Below are 22,846 nucleotides of genomic sequence, written 5' to 3' on the forward strand. Positions count from 1 at the left end.
CAGTCCCTCCCTGTCCTTCCCGGTATGGCCAGCTGCTGGGAACAGCTAACCAAGAGACCCAGAATCCTCCTGCTAGACCTGAGTTCAGCTGCTTTCAGCTCCCAGGATGACGGAGCCAAGTGGTGGGGCTTGTGGGGTGCTGAGCCAGAGCACAGGGCACCCTTGATCCCCAAAAATCTCTCTCCCGACACGGACTGCAGAGGTTTCCTAACAAGCCCTCCCTTGCCAGGGCTCAGAGCAGCTACCGAACGCCGGTAATTCCTCTATAATCCAGCGGCTGTGCTGGGATAGCCAGGAAGACAAACAAAAACAGCAGACGCCGGGCACATACTCTTTATTCTGGGGATAAAAATTGCTTATACATTTTGCAGCAACTATTTTTCATAAAAGACTTTTATAAAAAATGTAAAAATAAGCAAATATTTTCCATTATTAATATAGGAAAATGCTGCTGTGTGAATGGTTACTCTACAACTTACGAGATAAAATACCACCTTAAGGAGATATTATCTTTACAAGTAGTTAAAAAAAAAAACAAACAAAAAACAAAGAAAGGCAGAGGGCCATCGTATTGACACGCCAGGCACGAAACTGGCTTCATTCCACAGAAAGCACTCATCTCGTAAAAGGTAGCCACATATATAAAAAGGCACTTGGTTATTTGGGGCTAACGAGGAAAAGCCCTTTGTTTCTTTAGCATCGCTGTAGCAACACTTCATTATTTTGCAGTGAAACATGTACCTGGACAGACCTCCAGGAGCTTGGGGGCTCCTGCCTGGAGATCTGAGTCGGCTGCAGCTAAACTTCACAGGACGCACTGCAGCGAGTGTGCCGGGGAAACGCTGTGCGCGTCGTAAAAAGCAGTAACTTCAAGAATTAAAAACTTCAGCCCAAAACAACGGCTCCGGGAACCAACTCCTCCTGAGGCCCTGCCTTCATGTACCATTGAGTCAAACGGAAAGAAAAAGCTTTTACTCTTGATTAGAATGGAAAGAAACATCAGAGAAAATACTGTACACGGTAGGATGCTGAATGGCCGCTGCGGGGAGGGGAGCGGCTTTCTCTGTCCTTTGGCGGCAGCTGACAGCCCTGATCTCTTTGGAACACGCGTCTGCAGGGTTCCCCCGAAGAGGTAGGAGCAAACGATCCCCAGAAACGTTCGCTTCAATTGCTGATTCAGAGCCCCTTCAGGGAAGCATTGCTCTTGCGGACAAAGCAGAAAGAGCGGCTGTTTGTCCATGGTCAGTGACAGCTGGCTTCTGTAACTCCAAAAATATCAGGGGAGCTGCAGGACAAATGGCACTACCATCCCGCAGAGCAGGTGGGGCACCTCGGTTGGGAAATCGCGACACGGGCTGAAGCTGAGAGCAGAGGACAGCCCCAAACCTGTGAACCAAAGCACGTTAGGCACTGGTTTCCGAGCTGTTTGGTCTGCCACCTAAGGGTGGCTCCTGGCTTCGGGCCCGCTCTGCCGCTGCTGGAAGCCTGCTCGGGAGTCAGCGCTGCAGCCTCCTTGCTGGGAAGGGAAGACAAGGCAGCCCTGTCCCGGGGCTGGAGCGAAAAGGGACGCTTTTCAAGGGGCTGGGTGCCGTTCCTGACGCAGAAGGACATGCACTGCAACATGTAACGACGTCCTTGACGCTTCTTGGTGATACCATAAAGAGGCAGCATATGGTATTTGGAGGACAGAACACACAGCCACCCTTGGATGGAGGGGAGTACTGTGCAAGAACGCTGGGAGCTTGTCTTACCAGGTTTTGAAATGCTCGTGCTCATCCCAAGAGCTTCCCAAAAAGCCTGTATCAATTGCAGGGCATCTCTTCCGGCATGGAAGCCCATGAAGGTGGTCACGTACACGCCTGGCAGGACGGGGGGGCATGGGGAGGGTAGTGTGTCAAAATGGTCAGGCGTGTCTCAGGGAAGACATACAACATGGGAGAGATGCGCCTACAGGCCACCACAGGGGGAAGACCAGGTCAGACCAGCGTTTTTGGGAGGGAAGGGGGGAAAAGAAAAAAAAAAAAAAAAGAAAAAAAAAAGGAGACCTAAGAGAAGACTATATGCATATATAATCTCACAATACCTCGGGGGCAGGCAGTGAGAACACTAAGGGGTGTTAGTGGGTCTGCATAAGACAGAGGCTCTCAAAGAGGAAAGGGTGAAAGGGTGAAGCTGCGTGACAGAAGGTGTCACTTGACCTGCAGGTGTTTTGGGAATTCTGGCTCGCTTGCTGAGCAAGAGCGGCCGAGGGAAGGAGGGGCCTAGGAATGTGGGCGCAGCTCTGAGCTGTGTCAAGACAAGGCAACTTGAACTCAAGGAGAACTAGTAGAAGGTGCTTCAGAGAGAGGTTATGTAGGTAACAAAAGGAGTAACAAAATAAGGATACAAAGCTGGTTTTGGCTAAATTTCTGGAGAAACGACCACGAGATGCGTTAAGCTGAAGAGCTCTCTCCCCAGAGAAATGGTGGAACACATTTAAAAGCAGACTGGAGAATCCAGTGCAGACAGCGATCACACCCAAGGTGCACGGGAGTTGGTTAGAAGTGACCCGGCCGGTCTTCTCCACCACCAGCTTCTACAGTTCTGTTTAGCATAAAAGCATACAAGCCTACAGCGACAGCAGTCCCTCCAAGGAAAGAACAGCCTGGGCTCATTAAGACTCTTGGATACTAAAATGGTTCTTCATTTCCATCCTGGAAGACCTTCATGAGTTCTGGAGTCCGCTTTCATTGGGCTTCACCTTGGCCAGCCTTCAGGCATACACCTGCATGTTGTTCCGCTGCTGCTCCGTCATGTGAGCGGCTGCCGGCCCGCGCTGGTTGTTACTGGGACTGGTTGCCACATCAGACCAGTCAGAGGCAGAGTGTGGGGAGGAGCTTGACCACTGGTCCGGAGATTCGGGCGACGGAGTCAGGTATGGGTGCTCCCCTTGTAAGTGCCGGTTGTGGCTAGGAGTCCGTTCTGTGGCCGAGGAGTAGCAGCTGTGCTGGGAGGGAGGCGTGGGGTACTTCCCCATCGAGCTCTGGAACTGGTGGTAAGCCGGGAGGACTGTCTGAGCCACTTGCCCATCCTGCTGAGGGATGGCAGCCATGGAGAACGAGGCGCTGGGCAGCTGAGCTAAATCCGGTATCTGGTACATGGAGCTAAGAGGCCCAGCCATGTTCTGAGCGCAGTTTGACTGGGCCTGCTGTGGCAGTGCTTGCTGGTTTATGCCACCCTTGGGAACCAGCTGGAAAGTCATGATAGGGGGCAGAGACTCCCTGGACACTCCTAGGTGCTTCGTATCCGCTTGAACCAAACCGCTCTGCTGAGAAACACTGGGGTGCGAATGCATCACCTGCGGCACCATGCCAAACATCTCGTTGTACTGGGACTCGTTCACCTCCATACGGTTCATCCACTCGGTGGAAACGTTGGCTGGCCGGAGCCTGCCCAGCCCGCTGTTGGGAGGGGTGGTTCTGTGCTGTGAAAGGAGCTGGCTGACGGACGGGAGCACCGTGCTGGATCCACGTCCTAAGGGCTGCATCTCGTGGAGGTTGGAGAAGGACATTGTGTGCGCAGCCTGCACGGATGGAGCGGTCAGGAGCGAGCTGGGCGATGAGTGTAACACCCCCGGCGACGGCATCACGGGAGACGATGTCGGTTCAGATGCAAAAGCATGGGGCGATTCTAGGGAATCAACTGGTGACAGGGTCACTGAGCTCTCCGAAAACTGCCCTTTGCTCTCACTGAGGGACTTCTTCCTTCTCCTCTTTGCATCTTTGGTGAGGTTTGTGGGCATGATGCCTTTGGCATTCGGTTTTCGTGACTTCTTGCTTAACGAAGCGTGCTTCAGATTGAGGAAGGACCTATTCGGGCCACAGATGACCGGGGAGAGGGCAGAGTTCAGCATGGCGCCGGGGTGCCCAGCGGGGCTGTGCGCCACATTGTACTCGTTGAGAAGCTGGACTATGTCGTGGTGCATCCGGTCCTGGGCCACATCTCGGGGCAGGCGGTCCATGTGGTCCGTGATGTCTCGATTGGCAAAATGGTCCAGCAAGATTTTTGCTGCTTCGAAACTGCCTTCCCGAGCGGCAAGGAAGAGCGGCGTCTCTTCCTGAAAACACAGAGAAATAAGTATTTTAGCGGCTTCACCGTGGGGGAACTGACTTACAGCTAACAATCCCTAATGGTGTGGTAACACTTGGAAGCACTGTTTAATGCAGTGTCGCATTAATTGTATCCAAGAACAACCCAGCCTGAGAGGTACCCATTGAAAAGGGCAGATTACAGGAGACGATTTCGTATGTGGCAGTGGAGCACATGGGCTAAACCATCCCACCAGGAAGTGCACTATTCTGCCATGGGTCCTTGGAGGAGCCATGAAAGCACCTGGTGCCTTTATCCCATTGTCCCCTATGAGGGAAAGGTACAAAGGACTAAAAGAGCCCAGTAAAGAACTGCAGTTTGTTGGTAGCTCTAAAATCCATTGAGCCATACATAATAATCCAAAAAAGAAACTGGAGGCAGAGGAAAGAAATCAAAGACTAAGACACAGCAAAAAGTGACAGTGAAGCTACAGGAGGTCTGCACTGAGGGGCTTCTCCCCCATATCCACCCTGCACTGAGATCCCTGGAAATGTGACAGGACGTGATTGCTGCTGTGCTGCCAAATCTATCTCTCCGCTGACCAGAATCCAGCTGCTCCACTCCAGCAGCACTTCACCCTGGTGCTCTCCCACACCATTGACTGACTATTGCATTCCTTTTCTGCAAAGAAAGCAGGACGGCATTGATGCCCAGGACTTGGCCAAACAAGGAAGAGAACTGCTCTCCCCTATCAGAAATCCTACGAGACATCCAGCACTCGGGAAGAGTCCCAGTCACAGTTTGGGTTTGGAAGACCTGCACTGAGCACCCAGTTTCAAAACTCTGAACTTAGTTCACTACCAACAGCAAAGAGACGCTTTGAGTTAGGAAGCACAGCCATGCTGAGCACACCCAAACCGTACCTTGTTATCCTGCATGTCTCTGTTGGCTCCATTTTTCAGCAGCACTAGTGTTGCTTCCACGTTGTTGACAGCAGCAGCCCAGTGAAGAGCAGATTTACCTGCAGGGAAACCCGACAACTTCAGTAAAAAAAACCAAGGAGTTATTTTCTAAAGCACCAAAGATGGACAGAGGGAAGAAAGCAACTGCAGTGCAGCTCACAGCACGTCAACATGTCCTGAAGTCACGGTTACGCTTTGGAAATCACCGTGCTGTGACACATCCCCATATTACCAAGATGCAATGGGACTTTCAGCGCTTGCTCTGGGATTATTTTTTTTTTTTTAAATAAACTATCCACAGAGTCATGTCTGGAGTCCAGAAAATGCCAGTGTCTCCAACCTCATATTTCTTCTGCTTCTCTGCCAGGGCCGTCTAACCAAGCCTGCAGTCTATTACTGCTGGGAGGACTTCTGCAGGAGAGCCCAGTGTCTGATTTAACTACAGAATTTACGAGCAGCCCAGACTCGAGGAGAGCAGAAGCCCACCCCCTGCTTGCCTGCACCATGACAAGTATGTGCCCAGCCCAGTCCATCGTGTTCACATTACCGTGGTCATCTACGGCATTCACATCTGCCTGGCAATTAATTAGCTCGGCCACCATTCCTTCCACAGCCAGACGTGCAGCCAGAATTAACGGGGTCGTTCCATCGTTCATCCGAGCATCCAAGTCCGTCACTCTGTTACGGATCAAGATCTGGACAACACAGGAAGACAGATTATTTTTTTTTAACACTGCTACAGACCAAAACTGAGGATTTGGCAGAAACTCAAGAGAAAACTTTATAGTGAAAAAGCAGCCTGAGCACTGCAATGCAAGGACCCAGATCATAGGCGAAAGGCAAACAGAACAAATAAATATGTGCCGGATGATTCAAGCATGCTGAGTTCTTCAGGCTATGAATACCTGAGGAAACTGGATGTAAAATACAGTTTCGCCTGGCCATCACACTGTGGAAGGCAGGAGAGCAAGGCTGTGAGTGACCAGAGCGCAGCTTGGCCAGGCTCATATAATTACAGAGCACAGCTGCTCTAAAAGGGGTTCTTCAGTTGCTGTACCTGGAAGACACCCTGGGCATCAGCAGCTACAGCTGCATGCAGGGGAGTCCGTCCCATGTTGTCCCGTGCATTAGCATCCGCACCAGCATCCAGCAAACGTTTCGCAGCATCTGCTCTTGAGTAACGGGCTGCCAAGTGCAGTGCCATCTCCCCGGTGCGGTCTGTCTGGGCCTGCAGGTTGGCGCCTTGATAGATCAAATCCGTTATTATATTTGCTGAGGAATCTTCTGCATCTTCATCATCCTCGCTGATATCGGAGCCGCCCGCCCGCAGAGATGCCAACATAAGCGGAGTACATCCGTCTGCAACAGAAGAGATGATATTGTGATGGCGCTGACGGTGACAGCAAAGGAAAGGAAAACCTCTGACAATCCTCCCCCTTTGAGCACCTACAGCTACAGATAATCCCTTCAACCACTGCAACCCAGAGCTGCTCCCTGATCTTAAAGCCCAACAGGGTTAACGAGTTGTTCTCCTTCCAAGTAGGGCTTTAATACCTACTGCAATCCCAAAGGAACTTAAGACGCTTCTCAAATGAGTAAGATCATTATAAAGCAAAAAACTTTGCTGCTGAAGTGAAAAAATTCCTCAAAATGTAAAGGCTACCTAAATTCCTAGAGAGAAGGAAGGGCTATAAAAACCAAAGACTTCAGATGACTATTCACGTGGGTTCACATACCTGGGGAAAAGAAACAATTGACAGAGAAAAATTAATGGACAACTAGCCACTGATTACTGGTGGCATTTTGCAGATATTAACCTGAAGCAAAGCGCAGACAAAAGCCTTCATATCTATTACACACCAAGGTCTTCGTGAGAAGGATCCTGAAGTTGTGACAGTGAAGCACTCAAAGCTGAAAAATGCCACAGGATGACTGCCTGAACGTACCTCATCTCGCTTTTAATAACGCCCGTGACCAGAGCCCTAAACAAACTGCTCAAGCACACTCCGTACCTTCACAGACGCACACCATGCAGGAAGGGACTATGGAACAGGATCCAACCCAGTATTAGTCACTGCTGTACCAGGAGCATCCTCCACACGCACAACGCCTTGTTCCCCACGCACCCCTCCACCACAGCACGGACTGCTCACAGATACAAACTGCTGGAAGTCTCACACAGTTTGAGTGCTTTGGAAGATACTGGGCTTGTGTCTCTCCACAAGTCTTCAGCGATGGGCTCACACTGATGGGACAATGATGGAACTATGGCTTCATAGTTAGAAATACAACTGGAACCTATACCTCGCCAATAATCTATCAGATGGCTAAGCAGATGTTAAGGTATGTTTAGATGAGTAGTAAATGCCATTGCTCTCCTTTTAGTCTCATGGAAGGACTCTCTGTATTCAGAAATTCAGCAACAAAACATGTTGAGAGGTATCTACAGTGGTCCTATACTACTATGTCCTATACTAAGCATTGGAACAGGCTGTCCGGGGAAGTGGTTGAGGCACCATCCCTGGAGGTATTTAAAAGCCGGGCAGACACAGTGCTTAGAGATACGGTTTAGTGATGGGTTTTGGCAGAGTTAGGCTGATGGTTGGACTCGATGATCTGAAAGGTCCCTTCCAACCTGGGCAATTCTATGATTCTATGACAACCACAAAAGCTAAGTTCGCATTCATCCAACCAGGATTCCTGCATTGTCACTGCAAGGGAAAGGCTCCTCCAAATCTCTACTTGAATGTCGCTCCCTTGGATGAACCTCCCTTTCCCTCTGCTGATTAGAGAGGGCGGTCAGGAAGACTAGCTCATGCTGTTGATTTTTCACCCTTGTTAATACCCGCCTCAATGCAGTACAATTAAGATTTAAAACATCTCCACATATTTTCAGCAACCCATCCAATGCCAAGCGCTTCCGTGTCAGCAGACTCTGAACATTACAAGATATTCACTACCTAAAAACAAAGAGTTCAACTGTAGAGGCTAATGCTTGCTCACTGATTTTACTGCTCTACTCCAGGCACATCACAGGCACCTAGAAAGAAAGAGGGACTAAGACGGCAGCAGGAGTGGGTCACTCAGTGCTAAGGACCCCACCAGAGTTGTGCAAAGGTGAACACAAATCCTACTTCTCCCAGCAGAAATTCAAGACAATCTTTCAGCAAGTGCCTGATTTATTCCATGGACAAGCAGGGGACCTTCCCAGACCCTACAAACAGCTTCCCTGTCTGCAAAACTCTCAATCTACAGCGCACCATCTACACTGAATGAAGTGTGGGAGGCCTGCAGAAAGCCGTGTGGCAGAATTAGGATTCTATGCATAGAAACAAGATGATGATCTTCTATTGAAAGTAACATACAGAGCTCTAACACCCTGACCCACTTCCCAAATTCTGATCGCCAGGCTTTTCCAACACTCTCTTTTTCTTTTTTTTTTTTTTTTTTTTTTTTTAGAGCACTTCCAAAACTTTCATACAATACAATTGTAGAAACCTATCGTTCTCCCCCGGGAACGGTGTGGAGCCCCAGCAGAGAGCAGGGCTGTGGCCTCCAAGTCTGCTTCCCAGGCAGGCTGGCAGCAGCATTCTTGCTCCTCCTAGCGGCTTGCAACCACAGGACACACGGGCTTTTCACCGAGCTACTTCCTCAGGATTTTTTGGACGGCGGCGAAGCGTTGACGTACGGGCCTGGGTCCAGTTCCAAGATCCAGTCCTCTCTATAGACCCTCTTGCCTCTCGGCCAAGGCTATACCTCCTTTTGTGCTTCTCTCCCTCCCACCGCTGGCTCTGCTTCCTTGTCCCAAATGAATACTTCTCAGTATTCAAGTCAGGCTGTGGGCTCCTCCGTACGGCCCCGACACAAAGAGCAGAGAGACGGAGCACAGAAAGGAGTTTTCCTTTTCGCCAGCACCACAGCCCTGGGAAAACCACTCGCAGGAAAGGTCTCGCTTGCTCAATCCCTGCAGTTGTCCTGGATGGATCAAGCCTAGTCACTCTGCAGGGACACAGCTATAGTATGTACTAAATCCTTGGAAAAATTAGCTATTGCCCTCCGAAAATTCTCTCAGGTATGTGCAGCTCTTTTCAGAGCTTTGTAAACTGGCGCCACATGGGTAGTTTTCTGAGGCTAGCAAAAAGCACATCCAGCTAGACCATCACAATTAAGCGCTTGATGGACTACTAGAAAAAAAAACAGCCAGGGACACAATGTCTTTTTTCCTCCTTCCAGCTTGTTCTCTGAAATAGCTGGAAAAGAACCCAAAAGGATCCAGCTGGAGGCAGAAACACAGCATGGAAAATTCCAGTCTGAACCACTGAAGTTTTAGTAACTGAAAAAGAGGGGCATATAATAGGGACAGTTCATCAGTTTTAATTATAGGTGGTGTTACCAGTTATGCCTGTAATTGCATTACCCTGGTTACACACTCACAATAACTCCAGTGAAAAGAATGTCCTCACCACTCTGGGGGACACAGAGAAAGAACAGCGTGAGGAGACAAAGGTGACAGCAGCATTTTATATAAAAAAAAAAAAAAAAAATCTTCTGTTTGCTGTCTTTCAAGAAGACAGCCCTCGAGTAAATGTAAAACTCAAGAGTGAGATGGTAAAGCCAGAAGTTCGCCAGGCAGGTACAACTGAAGGACTCATACAGGCACAACATACTGAAAGCTGAGATGTAAAGAACCCACCGGCAAAGTCTCTAGGCAACACTTCTGTAAGAGACTGGACCTCTTGGATCCCCCTAAACTCGAGAGACAGCAGAAAGTGCTGGATTAAGAGAGGAAACAATCCCTTGGCACACCGAGGCGGTTTGACTTGCCTCTCCCTCTCTCTACTGTTCTACCTGCCACCTGGACCTGTGGCCAGGATCTAACTCGCCCAGTTTCAGATGGCTCCAGCCCAGACACCTGTACCCAAGTCAGTCAGCCTCAACACCCTTTGTAATTAGGAGCAGTGAAGCATTACTGGAGCGCGAGCCATCTAGTCTTCAGGAGGAATTCCTCTTGAGACAGAGATGAACCGCCTCTCAGAAGCGCCTATTTATTCCCTCTGCCTGCAAAGGAAGAGGAAGGTGGCCAGGGCAGAGGAATAGCTACATTGAACTGTGAAGAATCCTGCCCCTCCTTGCTATCCCATTCCTCCAACACTTCTCAGAGTTTTTAAAATGATTTCTTCCCCTGACAGTAATTCAGCTGCTCGCTTCCGATGCCTCAGAGGGGGACAGCTTACAGCAGCTCGCTGCAAGCTTCACGGTTGCATCTGTACAGCAGGAAAGCAACTCACAGGTCAGTGTTAGTCCATTGCTAGTGTCGGAAAAAGCTTTGAGTGAACTTGAAAATAAGCAGTCCGAAGTCTTAAGAACATTACTGCCTGCACTTGGAAAGCTTTTACCCTGCCACACAACTAGAAGCTTCAGTTGGGGAAATAAAGAAAAGCTTAAATCTGGCAGAAACTGATGGTTTACGTTCTCACACTCGTTACACAGAAATCCCTCCTTCCCTGTGCTTTGCATTTAGGAGAGCTAATGGGTCAATGAGCAGAAAAGACAATAGAAGGAAACTAAGAGAATGGGCCCAGTCATTATTAAATTGCATGGAAATATTCCCACAAAATACAATAAAAACCAATTGCAGCAATATCATCAGAATCACCTCTCTCCATATGAACGAGAGCCATGCTTGCAGCTCTTCCAACCGGGATAAAATTCTTGGTCAACTCTCTCCTCTCAGAACACAGGAATCTGTTATTACCAGATGACCCTCCCAGTCCCTTTCCAGGTTACGCAGCTTTAGTGCTACACTTATTTTTATAAATAAAATGCAGCAGAGCATTCTTACTGCATCTAGTAATTTGAGACTGAAAGAGAGCACGCCTGTGTGTGTGTTACAGAAGTCTCCTTCAAAATTCACAGTTGTGTTACAAATTCCATGAGTCGATCACTGTAAGCTGAGGACATAAATCAGTAAATAACTAAAAAAATAATTAACAATGTGCTGCATTGCCGCTCTGTTCCAGCACAGATGTCTCACACACTGCTAATCAGGGTATACTGTCTGCCAGAAGTCATTTTATACAGGAAAAGGCCATCCTCGCTTCCACCCCAGATAACAGACACCTCAAGTATAAACCCTCATAAGTTGGTCCTCAGTGAAGTCTGGCATAAATCTCTGCAGTGATCCAGCTGGAGAAGCTGGGGTTATTTCCAGCACAACTACGCATTCCAAATTTCTGTCCCAATGGCATTCTGACAATATCTTTTAGGCATGCGTTGTTACCAAGGAGATCCTATAACTGTAGTTCCTACAGGTTCTTGCTAAGTGAACTCTTTTTCTCCTGGTTACATGATATTCCATGTGCTACAGACCATGATCCAATCTCCAGCTTTCTTTTCTGGAATGCACATGAGCTTTCCTTGAGTACCATAAAATTTCTGCTGGTGTTACTGTATACTCCACATAATTTTTAAACGTTAGCAATCCCAGCCATTGGAGACAGGGGAGGGAGATCAGTGGCTGGCTGGCAGAACACACGGATTCTCAGGGTACTGACCTGGCCCTCTGACATTGACATCCAGAACATCCACCTCTTGATCTGCTTGAGGCGGTGTAAGGGCTAGTGACGTGCTCCCACAGACGTCTGCTGCCTCCAAGTGCTGCTGTGTCCACTGGCGCTGATCTATCTGCTCATCCCCTTCCGGGAGCAAGGCTTGATCTTCAGCCTGAGCACAAGGAAATAAGCAGTTGCTTCAAAAGGCTCGTCAAGAACTGAGAGTTCTTGGGTTTTTTTTTAGTTTTGTTGGGGTTTTTTGTTTGTTTTGGTGGGGTTTTTTTGCTTTTCTTATTGTTTTGTTTTAAGCTAACGAACATTTACCTCTGCTTTGCATTCTCAGCTTTCACACTCCCACCATATATTACCAGGCCTGAACTGCAAGACACTGCACTATCATTAACCTTCCCTTCCCTTCTGATGCAGCAGGGCCTGAGTAGGGAGAGGACACCAGAACAGAAGTTACCTGGTTTACTGGTCTGTGGTGGCAGTGCTCACCCGAGGATTTGCTCCTCAGATATCATTAGTTTCATATTATAAACCCCTAAGCGAAGGGAGGTTTTGAGCAAGAGGCATACTCTGGACGTTAAACACAGCTGTCCTCCTCACTAGCAGTTTCAATTTCAGGCAATATTCAAGTCTTGTAGCTCCTTACCTTTGCTCTCTTTGGCTGAGGTCCACCATCACCCGCCCAGTGTTCAGTTGGTCCAGAATCTGCCAGGTTCCCCTCCGGTATCTGGACTGAGAGATTTCTAACAAACAAGAAGAGCATGTCACTTTGCAGGCTGAGCAGGTGCTGCTACTGGTACTTAGACTAGGCTGCAGAGACCAAGGATGGGATGCTTGCAAGTTTCGTAGCTTGCAAACAGAGGGACCAAGAAATTAGAAATCTCAGGCAGCCAACAGTGGCATTAAATGCATTTATAACTGCAAACTTGGTTAATTCAGCGGAAAGCCAAAACTGCATAAATAGGATTCTTCTTTTGAAACTTTCCATTATTTCTGAGTCATGTCTTTAAAACACTGAGCTAGATGTATTAAAAGTGCACTGTCATCTATCAACCTACAAACATCTCACCTATGCCAGGAGGATCAGATTCCTTACTAGGATTTTACAGATTACAGTTAATTAAAGTTCTTCTGTCCAAACCAGATGTATTAAGATTTAGAGAAATAGGCTAGAAGTTCTAGCTTAAAAGGCAGCTTTCTCTATGGAGCTGAGTGCCTTTAATGAAAGATTCACACACCACATTCTCAGAATCCTCTAACACACTAACGAACACACTGTCAGTGGCCTAAATGCAAACTTACTTGAGTCCAACAGCATCTTCCCCCACTGGCTCTCTGCGCTTATGATTACTAGGATCTCTGCGCAGAATAAAGCCCTCTGGGAGCCACAGCGAACCGTGTTTGCGCTTACGCTTTGCCATCATCACACCCAAGAGAAGAATTAAGAGGATGATCAAAGCTGCCACAGCAAGTAGGTAAAGCAACTGGGTCTTCGGTGGTAACAAGGGTTCACCTAAAAATTCCGGTTAAAATACAGTGAGATTAACAAGGAGGAGACAACGATCTTCAACCTACGTATTTTCTTTTCTCAATCAGAGTCTTCCCCTCAGAGAGAGTATTATCTCTTCACCATGACGCATTTAGAGCAAGGCTTGAGGAAGTTTAGGCTCTGCTGCAACTTTTGTTAGAACACATCCTGTCTTTCTGGCTTCCCTTGATCCTGGTTTCTCAAAATATTTTTTAGAGTATGTGAGTGCTGAACTGAAGATCTTGCTCCTTTCTCAAAGAGTCCTGCTGGCTGAAGACAGCCACCCTGAATCAGTGCAGAGAGAGCTGACCTGCATAACGATATGAGCATGACCCAACGAGGAACAGTGATATTACCAACGTTGCAGCTGAGCCTCAGACTGAGGGAGAGGGGAGCAGAAATCAAAGGGATTACATATTGCCAGAGGAGAAAACATCTGGTAGACTGAGGAATGTCCCCCACCCCTTCTCTCTAATGGCGCCTTTTTCATTGAATTCATGGCTTAGAGCACAGGAATGATTTTTAGTGCAGACAAGATCACTGCAGTGTACGGCACGCTGCCACAGCACATGAGAGATTATTGTTTCTGCAGGTATTAAAATGACTAGGATCCAAACTTAAATGCCCTTAGTAACCTTACTTAAATGCCCTTACTACTTACTAACCAGATATAAGCGTATTGCACATACATACTTCTATAACTGGGGATGAGTAAGTCAGCTCTCAGAAACCACACTGAACAGTGAGAAATACTGACAATGATCAATAATCTGATCATGAATTTTTGCAAGCCCGAGTTTGCTGACTGCCTTCCTCCACAAGCAGTTTTCCCTCTGCAATTACTTACTTTGGACAGACACGAAAGGATAGGGCAACATGCCCTTGATGGCCTGAGCAGCTAAGAGAGCTGCAGCAGCTTCTGTGTTCTGAAAGCATTGCTCCGAATCCTCTGCACACTGACGGTTGTCAATCTCCAGGAACACCCTGGTGCTGCACAGACACAGTAAAAGGGCACAAGAGTCAGTGACAGAAACTTTTGCCAAAGCTGCAGCCTTTTAAGTTAATCCTTCCACCCCAGCACTGACTTTGGCAGCTCAATAGCTTTATATCTCCCTATTAAAAAAAAAAAAAACAACTAGACTACAGCCCTAGAAGGTCTAGAGCGCCCCAGATACCCACAAGCAAGAACTACCAGCATAACAAGGCCAGAGGAACACAAAGGCATCCACTCACCCAATGACCTCTTGCTCTAGTTCTCTGTGCTTGCGAATGACCGCAAGCGATCGCCGACTTCGTGCTGCTGATTTCTCCCCATAGTATGGGAATACCATGGGGTTTCCCTGGGAGTCCAGCTTGATTCTCAGATTGGTGTGCAGAAGAGTCCCCAAAGTGCGCAAGAAGCTGCGAACGTCACCCAGCAGCTCGTCAGGAGGCATCAAGACCACAATGATTAGGGTCCCTTCCGCCAGCTTCTCAGCTTTGTCACCAGCACAGTCCAGGCCGTCCCAGCCACACTCCTCACTGTTACAGCCCTGGTCACAGCGGCCATCTGCGTAGTGATCTGCACAATACTTGTCATACCTAGAACAGCGAAAGGGTTACAGGCAGCATATAGGACATACACATTCTGTACAGTACACCTTGCAGTCTAGGGGCCAAGGCCTGACACTCTTCATAATCATTTGAGGTAAAATAACATTCATATCCAGGATATAAGGAGAAGAAATATAACCCCAGGATAAGCTTGCAATCCTGCAGGGTGGTAGAAAGCACAGAACACCTCAAGAACAAGCAGTTCAACTCTGGTACCAGTGGAAGAGAACGGTTTATTCCGTTTACTAAGATAAAGTTATAACACCTCCTGCCTCACTGAGGGAGAATCATCCCAGCAAAGCTGTAGCACTTATCACAGAAAACAGAAGAGGAAGAAGTGCCATGACAAACAAGCTGGAAAACACATCCAAAGGTAGCAAATACAGCTGGGATAAAAATACAGGTACTTCTGGTACGGAGTGAAATTCAGAACAGGAGGCAGGACTAAAATCTAGTACAAAGTGAGATGCCTCCTATCTACATTTCTGCAGAAAGCAAGGCACATCCATCGAGCAGGTGAACACATTACCATTGCTCAGGCTGGCAACTTAGTTCACAGCATACAAATTCCAGAACTTCTTTCAAAAAACAATAGACGAAAAGAACACAAAGCAGCAGAAACTCCTTGACGCCAAACTTTCAGCAACAGAAACAATGGAAGAGATGGAAGCAGCAGGCACGAAGCATACCAACTACTGAAAGCACTAGCAGGAGATGTATTAGCGACACAGAGAAACCGTTCTCGGGATCAAGCCTTACTTGCATGTTTTGCTATTTTGCTGGCATTCGAAGTTGTCAAACAGGCACTCGGGTGTGTTGCAGAACTCGTCACACTGTCCATTGAAAAGCAACCAGCAGCGCAATGAAGAGGAGCAGTTGGCCCAAGGATCTTCCATTGTCAGGGAGCAGTCACCTCCATCCCACTGGCAGGCGTGAGTGTTACAGTCTTCATCGCAATAGCCGTCTTTTGCTTTTTCCGCACACTGGGAATCCAAACATCCTCGGGGCTCCGGGCTGAAAGTTACGGGCTGTTCACACTGGCTGCCTTGGGTGTTAACAGGGCACTGACAGTAATAGTAAGGAGGCTGAGAATGAGGGTGGCAGCTTCCACCGTTCTGGCAGGGGGCACTGGCACAACCCGTGTTTGTCTGGCATTCCTCTCCCACAGACAGCTTGGGGCAATAGCAGCGTGGACCAGAAGATGTCTGGATGCACTGCTCCCCCTTCTTGCATTTCACTTGTCCGCAAGTACTGTGGCTGCTGAATTCACATTTTGCTCCAGAATAACCCTACAGGGGAAAAAAAAAAAAAAAAAAGCAAAACAATCAGGCTCACAAACTTAATACTTCAATGCTCTGAGGGTTGGAGGCAAGGTGTCACGTGCAAACCCTTTCTCCCCCCGTAGTTCCTCTAGCCTCATTGCAGGAGCCATGATTTTCTGGATCTAGCCTCAGGGATAAACTAGGAACTTACAAGGCTCTGTTATATTTAGAAATGGACTTAGAAGAGCCATGAACAAGGGGAATCTTGCAGTAAGCACAAAGAACAGGATAGCAAAAAAACTGTCGAAGTCTAATACTAGGTTTAAGATAGAGAAGCCAGCTATTCTGCCTCAACAGCGGAACTGTTTGGGGTAACAACAGGCAGCATCACCCTCCCAGGGCACCTGGAAGCCCAGGTTTCCCAGCTAAGTAGATAAACTAAAGGATGCGGGTAAAGCTTTGCAAGTAGCACAGAAAAGATAATCTTCAGCTACAGTGGCGCAGTGAAACCAATGAGACTGTAGCCAGAGAACTCTACATCTGAGGCAGGCAATTCAGTTTCAGGATACGGCGCTTACCGGAGGACACTGGCAGATGAAGCCATCCGGCATATTGCTGGCAACAGCACAGGTACCTCCGTTCTGACAAGGCTTCCGGGGACACACATCTATTACGCTCTCACAGTGACGACCTGAGATGTAGACACACAGGGAGAAGAGAGCAGAGAAATGTGTGTGTGTGCACAACAAAAAGCTATCACAAAGCAAAACACTCCCTTGACTAGCCAATGAGCCAAATGCTCCAGTGGGACCTTCCCCTCAGAACAGGTAGGGCAAACCTCTTCAGATAACACATGCTTTTTAAGTAGCTGCCTAAGTAGCGGTAGAGAAAGGCAGAACCCTAGAATTCACAAGGGGTATTTGCAGAGAGCCCGCCTTGTCTGCTTCCTCAATAATATAGAATCACAGAATGGTTCAGGTTGGAAGGGACCTTAAAGATCACCCAGTTCCAATCCCTCTGCCCTGGGCAGGGACACCTCCCACCAGACCAGGCTGCTCAAAGCCCCATCCAGCCTGGCCTTGAACACCTCCAGGGATGGGGCAGCCACAACTTCCCTGGGCAACCTGTTCCAGTGCCTCACCACCCTCACAGGAAAGAATTTCTTCCTAGTATCTAATCTGAATCTCCCCTCTTTCAGTTTAAAACTGTTACCCCTCATCCTATCGCTCCACTCCTTGATAGAGTCCCTCCCCATCCTTCCTGCAGGCCCCCTTTAGGTACTGGAAGGGGCTCTAAGGTCTCCCCGGAGCCTCCTCTTCTCCAGGCTGAACAACCCCAGCTCTCTCAGCCTGTCCTCACAGCAGAGATTCTCCAGCCCTCTGACCATCTTCATGGACGGACCCATTCCAACAGTCCATGCCCTTCTTGTGCTGAGGACTCCAGAGCTGCATACGTGTGACCCATCATGAAGACAGAATTTGCTGCTGTTGTCATCCCCAAGTCATCTTGGCATAGAGGATGAAGGTGATGTATCACACCAATTTGGGCGTTCCTAAGACTTCTTTACTTTTTGGGAGATGCTCAATGAGTCCAAAGGCAAACCACGCTCTAACCATGAATGAACAACCCTCAGGACCAGATGCAACATGAGTGAATAGGAGAAGGAAGCGGACTCTCCTCAGACTGATCAGCTAGACAGAGAGGTCCCACTGCACTGACTAGCATCTGCAGCAGTTCTCAGAGTCAAACTCTGACACCAGACTTTAAAAAGATGAAGATGACCTAAGTGTGACTTGGACCCCCACGGAAAAAGTTAATAGAAGTCTCCACACATGTGTGGCCAAGACTGAGTGCTCGCAGACAGGAGCAGACAGGGCAGGACGGCCCACGGAGTCCTGGCACCCTGTCAGTCACAAACCACAGCAAAGCCACCCCATCCCCTCCCAGACAGAAGGGTCAGTGTGGAATGTGCAGAAGACGAACAGCTAGAGGAAGAAGCATGTTTACCCCCCTCTGTGCCTAACATTTCCAGACAGATTTCATGTCTGAGACACAGCAGCTCTCCCTGCTCCTCCCAGGGTGCAGCAGGTCCGCACTCCCCACGTCGCAACTTCCAGCAACCCTTCCACGAGAGCCAGAAGCGACACGAGGCATAATTCATAAAAGCAAGCTTAAAAATAAACCTCTCTGATGACCTGCACTGGTGTCCCTCTAGTTAGCCTGGCTCCACTTCCCTCAAACGTTCCTCCGTTAGGAACTTCTCTCATCAGTCTAGGTAATGCATTCAAAAATTACTACGTGAATTCCGCAAATGCATTGTCTCTGTGATTTCTCTGCATCTGACAATCACAAATTTAGTGGAAAATCACAGCATCTTTAAATTTAAAGAAAAAAAAAAAGAGTAAAAACTACTGGTAAAGCATGCACAGAGGGTCAGTGGTAAGCAGGGAAAGTGAAAGGTTTTAACGGAGGAAAACTGAATACATAAGAAGTTAAACTGACATGGAAACTGGAAAGCTGAAAGTTAAGACACATCTGGAGACTATTAGCCCAAAGTTATGCCCAGTGGGAGGCAGAAAGCAGAATAGCAGCAACACTAACAAAGAAGAGATCTAGAGAGAGTGAGAAATAAGTTTGCGCAGCATGAAATTCTTGCAAAGTTGTGATTCAAAGGATTGTGGAAGGATCACATCACCAAGCTAGGAATGTACAGTCTGCCTATGCACAGAGTATTCCATTCTGACCACATCACCAGCGTAAGAAAGAAAGGGAGCAAGGAGTAGAAAAGGAGGCCAAAAGCTAATTGTGGATACCATGACACTGATTTATAGAGAAAATTCATATGCGGCTTTGCAAAAGGAAAAGCCATGGAGAAGCTGACACGCCAACAGTTACACTTCCAACATTAGAAATGTGAAATTACGAAGGAGAGAAGAGTACCACAGGAAAAAAAATCCTGGCAGCCAAGTGTCTCAGGAGATTCCTTCGTCTGAGACAGCTCTGGAAGCCAAATTTCTTAGAAGGTTTAAAAGAAAGACTGGTTTAAAAACTGAGACATGGTGTAGGGAAACAATTAGATATTGTAAAGGGAAGTGGCTAGATAACATGACTGCCAGAAAGGGAAAGAATGACCATTTTTCAAGATATTACCCTGAAATTGGAAGCATGTTTACGACTAACTCACCAGTAAAAGCACTACGACAGATGCATGTATAATCATTTATCAGCTGAACACAGTCCAGACTTCCACGAGGGTTACAAGGATTAGAGAGGCATTCGTTGATATCTCCCTCGCATCGCTCGCCTGCAAAGCCTGGGAGACAAATACAGCTGTAGCCCCCGATCTGGTCAATGCACTGCCCTCCGTTAAAGCAGCGGGGTCCTCCTGAGTCCAAAACACAGTCATCGACGTTCTCCTCGCAGAAACGGCCTGCCGAGACAGTAAAAAAGCAACAATTTGAGGATACAGTGTCATGGCCTCAAGTTTTAAGGCTACTTCACACACAGCCCCAGATAAAACCAGGTAGAGAACCCGGCTTAACGCAACCTACAGCCCACGTGCTCAGCCAGCCTCGGATCAGACCTCGGGAGCATGTGTTTTAGATCCAGCCTCTTCTCAATGGTAGGTCATACTGGTATTTAGCAGCTTTCGTGCTTGACTTGATTTAAGACCATAATTAAAAACACAAAACCAAAAAAGAGGCGCACTCAATTTAGCCCGGCGACTGAACACGAGAGCCCCGTGCTGCCCTCGCAAGGCTGCGAGCCTCCCACCATTCATTTAACTCGGCGGGAACCCCGAAACTCGGCAAAGAGCACTTGTAGCGACAGCGTTAAAAAGAAGCAACAGCAAATCAACAGAAAAAAAAAAAGCAACTGTGATAAACCACAGATTCCTGGCCAGCACGTCGTGCCTGCTGTTTGACTTCTGGGGACCTGCAGTAAACTCCCGGCTGGGGGTGGCAGTTTCTCCCTCTCTCTACAGGGTTCCCTTTCAAGGGGCCGTCTGGGCTCTGGTTCTGCCTTCACCACACAGTAAAACGGAGAAAAGGGGACATAGAGGGTAAGTTGAGAGTAAGGAGTTTTGTCCCTTTAACACGGCTGATTCATCCGGAGCAAGTCAAGCCATTCACCTAAACACGGAGGATGCTTATGCTGGCATCAATAAAGTATTCATTTCACACTGGGCCAGGGACAAAAGCTAAGCCTTGATACCATAAGTAATTATATAATTTTTTTCTAATTACTTTAATTTACAAAAGAAAAAACTGTCACATCCAAAAAGTAATTCATCTCAACAAATAAAGACAGAGAATTAAAAGCAGCACATTCCGAACCTCTCAAAGGAGGATGGGCGTTTTAGTACAACCCAGCGATTCTGGCAATGCAGAAATTGGTACATAAACACACACTTTGATGTAGAGACATAAGAAGCAACTTCTCTTTTTTTTTAAATTGGAGGACGAAATTAAGAACAATACATGAAGAATTGCTAACGCAATGATTTACAATGAAACAAACACTTCTCCAGGCTGGGAAGACGTGCTGACAGCCGCACTAAAGTGAATGAACTGGTAATATGCATGGGCAGGAGGCAAATATATTTGATTATTTTATAATTTTACTTAAATTTACTTTATGAACCAAGAATTTAGTTCTATCTGATGCACATCCGGAGATTTTGCCTACGTTCAGATGACGCACTTCAGAAAGAAAAAGGAAGTTGAGAGGGATGTAAAATCTTTAACTGACTTGAGAATCAAACTTAAGGAAAAAAGTCAAGGAAGAAAGCATTCACTGATGGCCTGAAACGGGCAATCCTGAATATTTGCAAAGGTAGAAGTCGGGGCCGTCAGGTCAGATGTAACAGGGAAATGGAAGGTTAGGTTTCAAGAAAGACGACATTAACCGGGCTGTGGAGCCATACTTACTGAAAGCCACCATTATGTAACTGTGGACCTTTTTTCTTTTTTTTAAAGAAAGAGCTTTTATTAAAAGAGCTCAAATTTGCTGAAATAGTTTAAGCTAGCCTAGAGGCACTAAACTCCTCTTCCACAAAAGACTCTAGGACAGAGGACAATGCAGGGCCAAAACTGAAACAAGTAAAGGAGGTTGGAAATTATGCAAGAACTAAGCAAGTTTTCTGGCTATTTCACAGCATCTTAGCCAAAAAGAAACCTTGGATTTACTATATCGAAATAGATAGGGTTGGGAGAGACCTTAACGGTAATGTAGTCCATCCCCATTGCCAAAGATGGATCACACATTCCCAAAGGACACTGTCATGACCTATTCCTTTAAAAGAAAAAAAAAAAAAAAAAAAAGGAAGAAAAGAAAAAAGCAGCATTTATTTTTAAAGAGAAAATATGTATCTCAAGGGATTCAGTGCACTTTGGGAACATTCTTCAAAGAAAATAATGCGTTCCCTTTAGACCCTGCGTCATGAAACCAGCAGTCAGAAAGAAAAATTCACTCTTGTAACGTTCACTTAATTGCTGAGCTTCATACCCCGAGTTCCTGGTGGACAGGAGCACTTGAAGTGATTGACGAGGTCTATACACGTTCCTCCGTTCTGGCAGGGCTGAAACTGGCACTCATCCACTTCGTATTCGCAGTTGACACCCTGGTATCCAGGCACACACTGCCAGTATAAAAATAAGTGTGAATAATCTTCTCCTAACGGATACATTAGCAGACATCTGAGAAAGGCTAACGCTGACAAAACGAACCCTCCATGGGACAGATTATGGCTGCTTTTGTAGCTAATACAACTGCAAGTGATTTCAAGGGCTGCAGAGCCAGCCAGCTGAAGCACACAACTTGACCGTGCGGCTACTCAGCAGCATGCTGCATGCTTGAATTTGAGTGACTTTATTCCTGTAAAATACAGAGATTAAATCCTGACACCCTTTAGCAGTGAGACTGGCTTAAGAGTTTTGTCTTAAGGTTTACATTAAAACTCATCCTTTCCTTCTGGTGTTCTACCATTCTGAGAAGCTTAGGAAGGCTGATAGAACATAATCTCATGGTCTTCATTGCTTTCTGCATCAGCTGTAGGAAACAGAAAGCAGTGGAATGCTCTCCCACCCTGAAAGGCAAGGGATACTTAGCCCATCCAATAAGGAGAATACAACATTCCTTTACTGCATTCTACATATATTTTAATATAAACCACACCTTGGGCAAAACATCTTTAAAGATAAGAACTCCAAAGAGGCAAGGAGTTCAAATGGCCATCAACCACACCTCCTTACGATCACAGCTCTAATTCCATCTTAAAAGCTTCTTGGGCGCATCGCTTCTGCCACAGTTAAATTAAAAATTCTTTCTAGGAGCAGGTTACTCTTATCCCCTGTTGGAAGCACGTGTTTCTGATTTCTTTTGATTCCTTTGCATTGCAACGCTCTAAATATTTATACCTCTTCCCAGTAAACCAGCACGCCTTACCTCGCACTGGTATCCGCCCAGGTGATCCCGGCAGGTAGCACCGTTCTGGCAGGGGCTGGAGTCACACTCATCCAGCTGCACCTCGCAGTAGCTGCCGGTGTAACCCACCTGGCACTGACAGCGGTGTGAGTTTCCAGCATTGAGACAATGGCCAGAGTGCTGGCACAACTGGTCCACCGTGACTCCTGAAACAAAGCGAAAGAAAGCAAGCAAACATGTAAAACATTCGCTGACGGCATTGGTAGCTCAGCCCGGAACGAATACGGTTAGCCACAATGAATTGAAAAGCTGAAACTCAAAAATTGAAGAGTTAGTCTTTAAATTACAGTGGGTCAGAACCACAACTGGCTTCCAAATGAAGTCACTGCTCTGTCCCCTTTGGATCATCAGCATCAACACTGGCATGAAGTATCTGTATGGCTGTAC

The 22,846-nt window shown here is 47.2% G+C and overlaps 1 protein-coding gene across 1 annotated transcript in view; it reads right to left on the reverse strand.

The window, feature by feature from the left end:
- Positions 1-319: 319 nt before the first annotated feature.
- The window catches only part of NOTCH2 (notch receptor 2), a 91,122-nt gene continuing 68,595 nt past the window's right edge, over positions 320-22,846 (reverse strand). Inside the window, exons 20-33 of the mRNA XM_074596889.1 lie at positions 22,421-22,605; positions 21,482-21,614; positions 19,158-19,403; positions 16,552-16,664; positions 15,471-16,000; positions 14,352-14,699; positions 13,966-14,108; positions 12,893-13,103; positions 12,237-12,333; positions 11,585-11,753; positions 6,088-6,389; positions 5,578-5,725; positions 4,992-5,089; positions 320-4,096 (exon numbers count right to left, since the gene is read on the reverse strand). Of these exons, the coding sequence (XP_074452990.1) occupies positions 2,753-4,096; positions 4,992-5,089; positions 5,578-5,725; positions 6,088-6,389; positions 11,585-11,753; positions 12,237-12,333; positions 12,893-13,103; positions 13,966-14,108; positions 14,352-14,699; positions 15,471-16,000; positions 16,552-16,664; positions 19,158-19,403; positions 21,482-21,614; positions 22,421-22,605 (4,067 nt within the window). The 3' untranslated portion in view covers positions 320-2,752. The remainder of the gene's footprint in view (positions 4,097-4,991; positions 5,090-5,577; positions 5,726-6,087; positions 6,390-11,584; positions 11,754-12,236; positions 12,334-12,892; positions 13,104-13,965; positions 14,109-14,351; positions 14,700-15,470; positions 16,001-16,551; positions 16,665-19,157; positions 19,404-21,481; positions 21,615-22,420; positions 22,606-22,846) is intronic.

This window comes from Larus michahellis, chromosome 8 (assembly GCF_964199755.1).
Source record: "Larus michahellis chromosome 8, bLarMic1.1, whole genome shotgun sequence".
In the NCBI taxonomy this organism is placed as follows: domain Eukaryota; kingdom Metazoa; phylum Chordata; class Aves; order Charadriiformes; family Laridae; genus Larus; species Larus michahellis.